Source organism: Dermacentor andersoni, chromosome 2 (assembly GCF_023375885.2).
Source record: "Dermacentor andersoni chromosome 2, qqDerAnde1_hic_scaffold, whole genome shotgun sequence".
In the NCBI taxonomy this organism is placed as follows: domain Eukaryota; kingdom Metazoa; phylum Arthropoda; class Arachnida; order Ixodida; family Ixodidae; genus Dermacentor; species Dermacentor andersoni.
Window position 1 is genome coordinate 159174335 of NC_092815.1, and position 12978 is coordinate 159187312.

Consider the following 12978-nt stretch of genomic DNA (forward strand, 5'->3'; position numbering starts at 1 on the left):
AAACGCGCGCGCACACATCACGCTGGGTGCTCCTCCCGCCTCAATGACAGCACAAACTCCGGCCATACCCACTTAAATCACTTACTGTGCGTCTTAAAGTCCCGTTCCTCACTTAGAAGACGCCACGTCACACTAAGTAGACCGCGCAAGCTCGAAAACCACTAGAAACTACCGCCTAGCGATTACAGCTGGTATACAATGCTGAGCGTTCGCCCATGGCCCCCGAGATCACCCGCAACGCGCGCTGGGGTGATCTCGGAGGCCATGGTTCGCCCAAGCCAGCATGCCGACTGTCCATAGATGGCGCCACTGCCTACACATAATAGCGGCGCCCATGAAAGAAAGATATATATACAATAATAATACACAGCCTAATGAATATATAAGTATAGCAGAATACGCGAAATGGACACTTGAAACACAAAGCAAAGATACACGAAAAATACACAGCGACAAAGTTACTCCGTAACATGAAAACAGCTGGAGAACTTAGCAAGGTGTATACTCTATTAATATCTATATACATTCAAAACATTCTATATACTCTACGATCCACTACGACCGCAGTGCCAGGAACATTTCCCCGCTGACGCCGGGACAACGCGTAACGACGTACGACATCCTCAAGAGAACCTGGTCTCCAGCTATTGTTCTAAGGCCAGCCGCAACGCCAAGATCTACGATTGTGAAGACCGAAGACGGCCGTGAAATCCGTCGCACAAGAGAGCACCTGCGGGAGGCAGCACCTCAACCGGAGCCAGAATCAACCTCGCAGGGGCCTTCAGAAGACGACCTCCAGCCTGGACAACAGCAGTTACGCAGGAGAACAAGATTGCGTCGGGAACCCTGTCGATACCCGTTGCCAGATGAAACTTCTAGACCTTCTCATCATTAAAGGGGAGATGTGGCCATATCACGCTGTCATTCTGATAGCGCCCAGACTGTTAACACGTGACGTCTACGTCAACCATTTCCAAGTGTACATATATCGCTCCCTCCCATGAATAAAGCACTTTCGTTACCGGACCGCCGGCCTGCCTACAACGCCAAGCGGTGGATGGTGCAGCAATTTTCTAAAAAAGAAGCGAACCGTTTAAGTAAAAGTGACGCGAGCTGAGAACGCCTCATAACTGCAGTTTGCAGCAACTGAGTAAAGAGTCACTGGAGTCTGCCAGATTTTTTCTTCTTTCTTTCTTTTCTTTTCCTTTGTTTTTAAACTCGATCGTGACGTGACAAGTAGCAGACACCCACAATTTTTATTGTGCAACACGGGATCAATAAAAAATAAGGGATTCGCCACGCTGGTATAGTGGCTATGACGTTCTTTTGCAAGGTCGTTGGTTCGGTTACAAGCCGCGACGGCCACATCTCTATCGGAGAGGAATGCGAAAAATTGCCCTGTTCTGTGCTTTGGCGTCACGTTAGAGCGCCAAGTGATAATAGCGAATCTGAGGCTCTCTGCTTACCACGTCTCTTCGTAGTATTCGTGTTGTGCGACATTGAAGCTCATCCTTCAATCAAGAACGGGGGATGCTGATTGGCACTTCACCCGCACGTCGTAAAAAGAAGAAAAAAATACACGGAGGAGGTGATTGGAGTGGTAGCCGGCTTTATGAGAGTTTCTCAAATGGCAAAAAGAAATTTAAAGAATATATAACTATAGCCCTGGGTCTAGGCCTACCTCTCACGCAAATCGCGACTCAGTCTCGACAAATGGCCTGGGGTGTCTCTCTGTTGTTAAATTCTACGCACGCGCATCGCAGGCGCCTTCGATGCGGTGATGGCAGCTTGAGCTACAGCAGTGCCAAGCCGCAGACGGAGATGTCGCCGAGGCGGGGCCCTTGACGTCCTCGGCGTCAGCCTTGACGAACCGCTGGTCGGGCCTTTACTGGATTCGGGCATTAAATAAGCGTCGTCCGCCTGGTGACCGCCTCCGCGCTTATTTCAACCCTGCTTACGCGCCTCGCGCATGGCGGACTGGACGACGCGTCAGATGCACCGTTGCGGGTCGAAGCCCACGGGCAGCTATTGCACGATGCTTAGGCATTCAAGATCAAACTTGTGGTGCGGAGAACGGGAGGCCTAGGGAAGAGGCACGGCACTCCCGCAGCCTGGACTCTGTGGAGGCCACGCCCTTCCTCTTTATAATGCCGTGTTCCCCACGGGAGATGGCGTGCCGACAACACCGGAACCGAAGACCATTCTGCATGGCGATATGAGCAACGCGACACCGCGATGACAGATCGTAGCGGCGCCACTCGTGATGCGTCCGTTTCTAGTTCGGACGTAACAGGAGGACAATCGGCGGGACACGGCAGGGATGATATATAATGAGGCTGCGGGACTGGCACGCCGGCGTTCCTGCGGCATCGCTACGGGGAATCGAGAGAAATCAGCCCTGCATGCATCTGGTGAGGCTGCCGCTTGTTACGTTGGTCCTTTGGGAAGCACGAGCCTCCAGCCTATGCGGATGGCGAGAGGTGACAATTGGGACCATAGGCTCGCTGATTCTGGAACGAACTTTTTTTCTTTGGTGGTCGGTTGTCGACTGAGTTTGGGGCCCGAGCGGCGACAACGGAAGACAGCCGGAAACCATCAGAAAAATTTGTCTGTGCGGAGACGTCATGATAGCTGTCGATCGACGCAGCAACCGGAGACTCTGCTCGGTCTACCAGTCTACCAACGCAAAGACAGCCGGAAACCATCAGAAAAATTTGTATGTGCGGAGACGTCATGATAGCTGTCGATCGACGCAGCAACCGGAGACTCTGCTCGGTCTACCAGTCTACCAACGCAAGCAGCAGCAGCAAAAATGTTACGACTGGTTCAGTTAGATTCAAAGCACAAATTATTAATAACTCTTAGCCCGAAGGAACACGCTTTTTTGAAAGCAATTGGGAGATGTTAAGCTTTGGAATATCATGTTGCGCCGTTTTTATGCGTGTCCACGAGCAATTGGCCGACCCCATGGCTGAAAGATTACTCAGAAGTGAAAAATGGGCTAGTTGGTTTGGGAGCATAGCTAAATTCAGAGCGCGAACAAGCTAAAAGGCAGAAGCTAAAAGGCACAAGAAAACACAGGACACGGCGCTATGTCCTGTCTGTGTCCAGCGCCGTGTCCCGTCTTTTATTGTGCCTTGGCTTGCGTCCCAATAGTTCGCGCTCTGAATTTAGCCATGAAAAACTATAGTGCACTGTACTCGCCATGTAAAATAAATGTTACCCCATTTTTTATAACTTACAAACGAGCGCGTTAATTACTGTCGCTTTCAAATTAATTCGCTGAAAAGCACGCTCTCCAACAAGTGTTGGAGACAGCGTGCACTGCAACAACTAGCTCTCGTGCAGATACAGGAGCTAACGTGAAACTTCACCCAACATTATGCCACATAAGTTTACTGTTGCTGTCAAACTTTTCTGCGCACTGCGTCCGCTTTTCGGAGATGAGATATTGGCGTCGAATACCTCGTATCGCATGATCATGCACTCTGCCGTGTCACCGTCCCGGCATCTGAAATTACCTTTGTGGATAGACCCCCGCGCTGCACTGCTACTTTGCACAGATGGGTGTCTACCGATCGAGGCGTACCAACCGGTTACATATGCGGTGCACATTATTGTCCTAGCCGCTTAATCGCTGTTTTAAGTACGTAAGTTGGTTGCACAACAGATATATGCTTCGTCTATTCAATTTACTTCAGCAGAAAGGACGGCAGTTTCATGGCCGTGCAACCCGTGCAACTGCGTGTGACCACCAGTGCACTCTTGTTTACAAGAACAAAGGGCGCTATCAAATGCTGACCGACGAGGTGGAGGGTGAGTGAGTGAGTGAAACAACTTTATTTGGTCCACTATAGACGTAAGCAAAGTCAACGTCACCTGTCTAGGCCTACTCGGGGACCATCAGGTGAAACCTGACGGCCCTCTCGCGAGCCCTCTGGACTGCCAGGATTTGAGAGCTCTCATCCTGGGCCCTAATTAGCCTCATCATTTCCTCTTGGGTGGAGGGTGGTTATTAACATGCGTTAGTGTGCGTGCGAGCGTCTGTGTGCGCGTGCATGTGCGTGTGCCCTCAGACATTTTACGCCCGTATGTCGGTTCAAAACTTCATATGTCTCATGCATGCCTAGCCTGAGGCTCTTGCAAATCATCCGTTAGCTACGGCCTGTTAGCGAAAGCGAAATTTCGTAGCTTACAATTTCGCGACTAGGATTAAAGGTTTCACTGAAAAATAACAAATATCTATATAAATACTTGAACCTGGGATTTTGTTTCCAAATTTGATATGATGACAAGATACCTTTCAGATGTTTCAAGCCGTTTCAAGTTTCTAAGCGCCAGGCGGCGCTATATTCAAAATGGCTCCCTTGTAAACAACAGCCGGAGCTGCCACAACGTGAGTATCGTCGCTAAGTGACGCAATTGCTTAATCACGGTAAATTCCGTATACTGTGAAGCGTTCTTAGACGCTAGTAAGTCTTGAGCGTTCTTACTTTATTCTGCATGCCTTCCTGTCATGTCGTCAGAAAGCCTTCGGTCGATGTCGTTAAACCGAAACTACCTTCCTTTTCTGGCAATCAACAAATGCTACGATATTGCTTTAAAATGCGTCTGCGAATTTTTAAAAAAGTTCCTGACATTAATGCAGTGCGCGAACTCAGATTAAGTTCCAACTCCCAGAGCGCTTTTGTGACTTGCTGGCTAGCGCATGTTCTTCGAAGCGAGAAGAACAAAAACAGTCGCTCGTACGGGCGCTCCAAATTTCAGCACGCTAGATTCCCACGGTCATGGACAGGACAAAACTTTTCAAGGAAATTTGCGGACTCTTAGTGCTGCAACGCGGCGAAGATTGCCGCAGCGAAAGTACGCTTACTGGCGCTCCTGTAAAGCGGTCGTCCCAGGCTTACAAAATCCTGAGCAGCATCACGACGATGAAGGACTTCCTCTTGTCCCGCCGTCGCGATTATCTTCTCTGCGCGCTGTCGCCGGAGTCACGCTGCGTCACGGTGGACTGGGAGCGCAGGCGCACGGACCTAATGGTGGAGCAGTTCGCTCGGAACGTGCGAGCAGCGATTGACGCCTTGTCCTCCCAGCAAAGTGGTGACGGCCTGCGAAGTCTTCAGGTATGCGAGCATCGCAGTAGCATACGATCGCTGCTTCTGGATTACCTGTCGGCGACGTGCCACATCTACGCCGAGATGAAGGCCGTTTACGTCAAGCGCGTGTGCGACCGGCATCGGTGGAGCAGACTGAGCTCGCCGTACCGCCGCCTGGGTCAGAGCAACACCAGCGGCTCGTCGGGTTTTGTACCAGCGCCGTTGCTCAAGGGCCTGCGACAGCTGCACCGCTTGTCGAGCGTAGCCTCCAAGATGGTGACCGTGGGCAGCTGGTTCCAGTCGTCGGAGGAGAGCGAGAGTCCACGAGATTCGACGGCACAGCCGGATTTGAGTTTAACGTACGAAGAGCGTTTGCAGTTCGAGGAGGAGAGCAAGATCCTCATCGACCGGCTAAACTGCCCGCGAGAAATCGTGCGTCACATCGAGTCGCAGGTGATCGACATTGCCTGCCTGCAGAGAGTTCTCACAGGCCACATTCTGGAACAGGAAGATAACGTCGAGAGGGTGGCTATGGCAACCCAACTCGCCAGTGCGAATGTGACAGCTGCCACGAGGGCGCTGGAAGACAGTGTTGTGCATCGAACTTCTCTTGGCTGTTGTGCTGCGGTACTAATATTTTGGCTCTCACTGCTCTTGCTTTTCCTTCACTGGTTGACACCGTAATCTGTTGCCTGCAAAATCGAAGATAGGGTGTGTCTGTATCTTCCAGTGACAAAATCGCTGAAACAATGTGACAATAGAAATTTGCAAAAATATTTAGAAATGAAATGCATTTTGTTTGCGTAGCACAAAGCAGAAAAACAAATAGTGTCGTGACAAAACCGACAACTCTGCTTTTGTTCTAGGGCCTTTTAATTTTCCCAGCAAACATTGTAACGAACACAATTGAAAGCCTGAGATGGAGAAAATTGGTCGCTGTGTTACAGGGTAGCTGGTTGGAATGCAGGAAGATATTGTGTCTCTTATGCAGGCGTCCGTGTTCATTGTGGCAGCTTCATCCGTGGTATGAATTAAACATAGTTTGCAGAGCGGCTGTGAACTATTGAGGGCAGCAGGTGTATCATGCTTTTAACTTGAATAGGCACGAGAAGCACTGCTCAAAACTTTGCAGTGTAATCTTCCCAGCTGGAAAAGTTCATGTTGGCTGCAAATTACAAAATTCCGCCTCTGTGTTTTGGCAGTTTTAACCCCATAACAATACAATCTATTTGCTAGAGGCATATGTAGGCACACTTATAATATGCACAAGCACAAGAAATATGACAGCTACGATGTTATTGTTTTCATGCCTCTACTTTGATTTCAACTGACAGAATTGACTGCAGTTATGTTTGGTGGAGAAGAAAATGTGTGACTTATATTACAGCAGAAAAAGTGTTAAAGTGGTCCAGGCCACTTACTGTCAACACCATGGTGTCCAGAGTGTTGCACGAAAAGGTTTACGGTTTCGTTTCAGGTTCAGACTTCTTCATAGTTATTGGTTTGGCTCAGTTTGGTTCAGGTTCAGCTCCTGAGGTTCAGACCAGCTCATGACGGTACTAGGTTACGGTACAGGTGACGGTACAGCCTCACCTGCAGATTAATGTTTTGTCATTGAAGAGTTGCAGAGAAAGATAAATGGGGTGGGAAAGGCAGAGAGGTTAATGCAAAAAGATTATGGTTTGCTACCCTGCACTGGGGAAAGTGTAAGTGGAAATGAAAAGTTTCACGTGTGCAATGGCACCTACACAGTGACCCAAGTTGGCATCAGAGAGGATTGAAGAATGGGACATACACAGTGGCATACACCTTGTGACCCAAGTTAAGGTGACCGAAGTTTATTGAAGAGTGGCACCTCAATTTGGCACGAAAGAGGTTACTTGAAGAGCGGTAAATATCCGATGTCAGATACCCATCAACCCAACTGGGTCTGACGATTGGTTTCGAACCTGGTTCCCTCAACACGGCAGCCCAGTGTTCTACCAATTAGACCATTGACTCACTAGACTGGGGCCCAAGTTAGCAGGAAAACAGTTAAGAGACGTAAAACAATGGACAGACAGGCAAATAGACACTGGAAAGTGCATGAAGTATCAGAATGCTAATTCATTAATACAAGTTGATGTGCCATACAACAGGCATAGCAGGACTAGCATAATTCAAAGAACTTCGTGGCTTAAACTAGACGAGGACAAAGAACCACAACGACAGGACGGAAAATGCGTGGGGAATTTCTTTGAATTATGACCCCCCAACTAGCTCAAACCAAGATCCTGCTCGGCCAGCATGCAGTGTCGCGTAAATAGGTCGTAAGGTACACGAACCCGCCACGGTGACCTAGTGGCTTTGGCAATGGGCTGCTAAGCCCGAGGGCGCGGGATGAAATCCTATTTGCGGCGGCGCCCTCACACTACAGTGCGCCTAATAATCATATTGTAGTTTTGGCACATAAAATCCCAGAATTCTTTATTACATGAAACATCAAGGTATTTTGCATATTTTATCCCATCTTTTCATAATTTTACCCTTGCATTTGCCCTTTCCTCCTTCACTTTCATATCCTCCTGGATTAACCATTCTGTTGTGCCATAAATGGATTCTTACCCTTTTTATCAGGGTAGCTTTGATATCGTTATGTTTCCAGAGCTAAGCCAACTTCACGCATTCTCTTGTGATTACAATGTCTGCAACCTTGCCTTTGCTTTTAATGCAGTCATTTGCAACATTAGTTTTTCTTGTCACTGCACACAATTACTAATTTCAGCTAATCCAACGTTTCAGCTGTCGAACGTCATGTAGCGTTGCTGGCTGTCTTGTACGTTTGATGGTTCAGTGTCGGTGGCACCTTAAAATTCATGTTGTGCAGCCACAATGGCTGAATTTGTTATTCTGCAACATGGCATTACTTGGCAATTTAGATTGGACCACATATCAGCATCTATAGCAGAAGTGATTTTCATGCAGGAGGCTTGTCCATTTCATCATAGCTCAGGCAGCTCAGAAATGGGCACTGTTCGGCGATGCTAAGTCAGCTTTGCAAGTGGTAGAATGCTTTTTTGGAGAGAGAGAGAGAGAGCCTTGATGCATCCTGGTGCTAGAAACTCCAAAGCTTCATAGCAGTACCCAGTGAAGTGGGCGCAACATCACATTTCAATGGGTGCCTGGTTACTCTGGCATAGTTAGCAATGAGCTTGGTGACAGTGAGGCTAGATCGTCCTACTCTCTTTCCATATACACCTGAAGATTACGCAGAGCCAGGCATTGTTGCTACTCAGATTCATCTTGGCATTGCTTTCACCCTCTGCTATGCACATTTCATCAGCTAGTCAAATGACCCTGACTGATAGCACTGTGATATACCTGAAATGCTGGAATGCACTTGTGGTTGCTTACTATATATGCCAAAACGACAAATGATAGGTAGTTTCCTAGCCAGTGCCAGCAACCACTGGCAGCCAAGCAACCACAGAGGATGTTGTTATCAACCCACGGCTTGAGTATGCAACTTTGAGGCAGACAGTAAAAGCATTAGTGGAGTGCCTGCTTGCTACATGACTAGCCGGGCAGCTTTAGTAGGGTCACTGGTGTAATGTACATACATATGCATCCCCTGCTTCCCTTCTCACCATCACTCTTTTCCAGTGAAGAGTAGCAAGCTAGAGGGCACCAGCTCAGGCCGACCTCTCTGTCTGTCCTGTAAATAATGTCTCTATCTGTGCGACAAAATGTAGTTTGCATCGTTTTTATTACACATGCCAATGTTTACAAGTCATTAGCTGAAGTGGGCCTTTTGACCTGATCACTAGCCATCCACAGACAGTTTTTCTTTATTATTGGACAGAAGTATGCACAGAAAAACAGACTTCATGACACAGCTATTACAAATAAATGCATGTTTTATTTAATATGTAATATGCTGGCCTTTATTTTACACATATAGTGTAATATCCTGCCAACAGCTCAGATCATGTCTTTGTGTCTTCTTATGTTAGTCGTAGTCCAAAAAAAAAAAGGTTGCAAGAATTGTGACATCCGGTTTAATTAAAAGCTGTCAAAGTTGCACATCTGCTTCAGCATCAGTTGTCCTTGCTTTCTTCACTTTAGTGTTGGCATTGAAGGGGAGAACCCAGCTTCATAAAGGTATGTGCCTTGCCAGAAATCTTTGTCAGGACGTGTTGGGTGGGTTGGTGCTTGCTAAATAACATCTTTTAGGGCACAGTAGGGATCGCAGAAAAGGTATCTAAAAAAAATACGAAAACAAAAGACGAAGTGCCACTATCACCTGTTAATTCCACACATAGAAACGGGGGCACCCCTGTTTTTTTCCTTGCATGGGAGAAGCAGTTTTCTTCTCTGTGCATTGTGGGATATTCTCCGCGTGTGGCGTAGCAGGAAACTACAACCCCTACTTCTCCTTATGTGTTATGCAGGTAAGTTGAATGCCAGGAAATCTGACAGCCATGCAGGAAAGACAAATATGAGGGGATGCAACAGTCTAGTGCTCCTGCAGTATGTTTATTTTTTTTTGCCATACATGATGCCATTTTAATAGATGCCGTGCATGCTCTTTTGATAAGCAACTCTCATCAGTAGCGTGACTCTGAAGTTAGTCCAAGGCCTGGGTAATGTACATAAATTTATTCTAATGCCGTTCCTTGTTGGGGGGGGGGGGGGGGTGCTTCGTCACTGGTCAAAGTGGCACTCTGCCCATGTTATCAATGATGGGATCAGCGAGCAGTGAATAGTGGATAAGAGTGGCACAGAATTGAGTGGAAGGAGTCACTACATTGTACTGACCCACATGGGTCACTTTGAACTCTTCTGAAGATCCCATATGCCCATGGATTACACTTTGAGAAATGTTGTTCTATGCCAGTATAAAGTAGCATTGACACATGCCTTAAGACATAGTGCACCTTTTGCAGATGGAGTATGCTGTGCCCAAGTATCCAGGTGTTGGGGAAAGTGGCCTGGAGCAGTTCCCAGGTGCCTTGGCCCATGGCCAGGACTACAGTTTTTTGCAGAACATTCCTGTGGACGGTGGCAGCCAGTTTGGTGTCTCTGCATTGGCATTTGATACCCAGGAGGAGCTACTTTGGATGGGAAACCAAGGGGTACTGGCCTTTCCCTCTGCTTATTGCTGGACACTGGTATAGTTGTGTACTGGAATGGTGGAGCATATTAACAATGCTAAGTGAATGGGGCAAGGAACACGAAGCACCTGGTTTATCTATTTCATGTTTGTTGTCTTGCCCATTTCATCTACTACGTTCCACATTCCCCTCTGTACTTACCTCTTTAAACACCAGTTAATTCTGCCTGATGAAAATGTATATTTAGCACTGATGACTCGGTGACATCTGTATTTGCACTTTAGAACTTCTTTTTTATGTTCAGTGCTGTGTGCATTGTTTTGTTGAATTAATTTTTTCCCTCCTTGTATAGACTTCATGACTGCAGTATGTAATAAATCAATCCATAATTTAGTCAATCAGCATCTGTAGAAGCTGAGCTCAGCGTAACACAATAAAATTTTTTTCAATGAACTTCATTGAATTGGTAGGTATGGACTTACTCATATCATAAGAAGCCAACAAACACTGACACCAAGGACAACATAGGGGAAATTACTTGTGCTTCATAAATGAAATAAAGAAATAAATAAAAATGAAATGATATAAAGAGAAATACCGGTCTTCCTTTTCACCTGTAGAGCCTGGAGTACCCCAGGGAAGTGTATTGGGCCCCCTGTTATTTTTATTATTTATCTATGACATGCCACAAGACAGTACAGTTCCCATCAGACTGTTCGCAGATGATTGCGTTCTGTATAACTGTATTGAATCGCCTGCCGATCAGACCGATTTAAATTCAAATTTTCAAAAGGTAAAAAATTGGTGTGACACCTGGCAAATGGTGTTGAACTCTGAAAAAAAAAAAAACGGTTTACATGTCTATTACTAGAAAACGGAGTATTATTGATTAGGCTTATTCCATTGAAGGTGTCGCGTTAAAAAATGTATCAAAATTTAAATCATCATCATCATCAGCCTGGTTACCCCCACTGCAGGGCAAAGGCCTCACCCATACTTCTCCAACTACCCCCGTCATGTACTAATTGTGGCCGTGTCATCCCTACAAACTTCTTAATCTCATCCGCCCACCTAACTTTCTGCCGCCCCCTTCTATGCTTCCCTTCCCTTGGAATCCAGTCCGTAACCCTTAAGGACCATCGGTTATCGTCCCTCCTCATTACATGTCCTGCCCATGCCCATTTCTTTTTCTTGATTTCAACTAAGATGTCATTAACTCGCGTCTGTTCCCTCGCCCAATCTGCTCTTTTCTTATCCCTTAACGTTACACCCATCATTCTTCTTTCCATAGCTTGTTGCGTCGTCCTCAATTTAAGTACAACCCTTTTCGTAAGCCTCCAGGTTTCTGCCCCGTATGTGAGTACTGGTAAGACACATTTGAATACTTGGGTTTAAAGCTTGCCTCGGATTTGCCTAGGAATGAACACATTGATTACGTATCTATGAAGGCCCAGAAAGCCTTGTGGTCGCTTAGAAGAAATGTGCATAATGCTACCCCTGAAGTAAAATGCCTGGCATATAAAACTTTGAGTCGACCGGTTATGGAGTATGCAAAAATTGTGTGGGACCCATACACTTCATCTAATCAGTAAGCTGGATAAAATTCACCGGCTTGCTGCACGATTTATTTTTTACAGATATCGTCGTTCTCACTCTCCTACCCAGTTATGTGAACTTGCTGAACTTCCCTCTCTAGGGTCTAGAACTGCGTATGATCGTTTGAAGTTTCTTTTTCTTATTATTCATGGCCACGTTAAAATTGATAAAGATGGCTATTTTCAGTTCTCTCCTAGCAACTATTTTTGTCAGCGCCACAGCATGTATATCTCTCCTCCTACTACTCGCAATGATTGTTTTAAATATATCTTCTTTTTGAGAGCAATAAAACAATGGAATCTATGATCAGACTCAATCCTAAGGACGTCATCTATACGCGACTTTTTTGAAAATGTCAAAAGCGCATGTGTACGCATACCATAACTCGGCCAAATGTTTATACTGTAATCACCTTGGCATTGTATTACATGCTGTATTTGCCATGATATTACTATCACTGCATTTCCCAAAATGTACTTTTATTTTCTTTATCCTGTAAATATATTGTTGCTTGTATTGTCACCTACCACTCCTATAATAGCCCAAAGTTGGGCTGACAGTATCAATAAATGAAATGAATGAAAAAATGAAACGATAAACTAATGGAAATGAAAGTGGATGAAAAAATAACTTGCCGCACGTGGGGAACGATCCCACAACCTTCGCATTTCGTGTGTGATGCTCTACCAATTGAGCTACCGTGGTGCGGTTTCCCCGTCCACTTTCTTGGGTATTTATGTTTCTTAGTAGAACCCTGGGAGTGTTAGCCAGCGCCACCAATGAGTCATCGCAGACCTTGGCGGCTAATATAGACCATCCTTTCTTCCACAGGCGTCACGAGAATGTGATCTTTTTAGGTGAAGGCAAGTGGTCAATAAACCCACGCATGCTACCTGAAGGCATCAATGTTGCTGGATACTAGACCCTCGTTATGTAATAAACGAGAAGAAAGGGGGTTAACCGAGGGGCCCGATTTTTATTAGTCATATTAGGACTTAGTATGTCAAACATAAAGAAATATATCAGCTTCAAGAAAAAACAATGACCTCTTTGAAAACGCTAAATAATTTTAAGAACATGTGTTATATAAATCAACACAAGCAAAAACTATTTAAAAAAAGTCGCTACATGACAACCTACCCAAATGTGTGTCCTCCTGTACTCTCTTCTCACGTGCTTCACATATGATGACC

At 46.1% G+C, this 12978-nt stretch overlaps 2 protein-coding genes across 4 annotated transcripts in view; both read left to right on the top strand.

Moving 5' to 3' along the window:
• The first annotated feature begins 4357 nt into the window (after window positions 1-4357).
• The window catches only part of PAN2 (PAN2-PAN3 deadenylation complex catalytic subunit PAN2), a 92171-nt gene continuing 83550 nt past the window's right edge, over window positions 4358-12978 (top strand). For 2 of the 3 annotated variants that reach the window (XM_050187359.2, XM_055076093.2), the window contains exons 1-2: window positions 4358-4396; window positions 10022-10210. In XM_050187359.2, the coding sequence (XP_050043316.2) occupies window positions 10022-10210 (189 nt within the window). In that variant the 5' untranslated portion in view covers window positions 4358-4396. Of the gene's footprint in view, window positions 4397-9200; window positions 9237-10021; window positions 10211-12978 lie in introns of those variants that run through there. The other variant, XM_055076092.1, reaches the window with a different exon arrangement.
• LOC126540538 (syntaxin-18-like) lies at window positions 4403-9158 on the top strand. Its single transcript, XM_050187365.2, has one exon. The coding sequence runs from the start codon at window positions 4788-4790 to the stop codon at window positions 5778-5780; it is 993 nt and encodes a 330-aa protein (XP_050043322.1). The 5' UTR covers window positions 4403-4787; the 3' UTR covers window positions 5781-9158.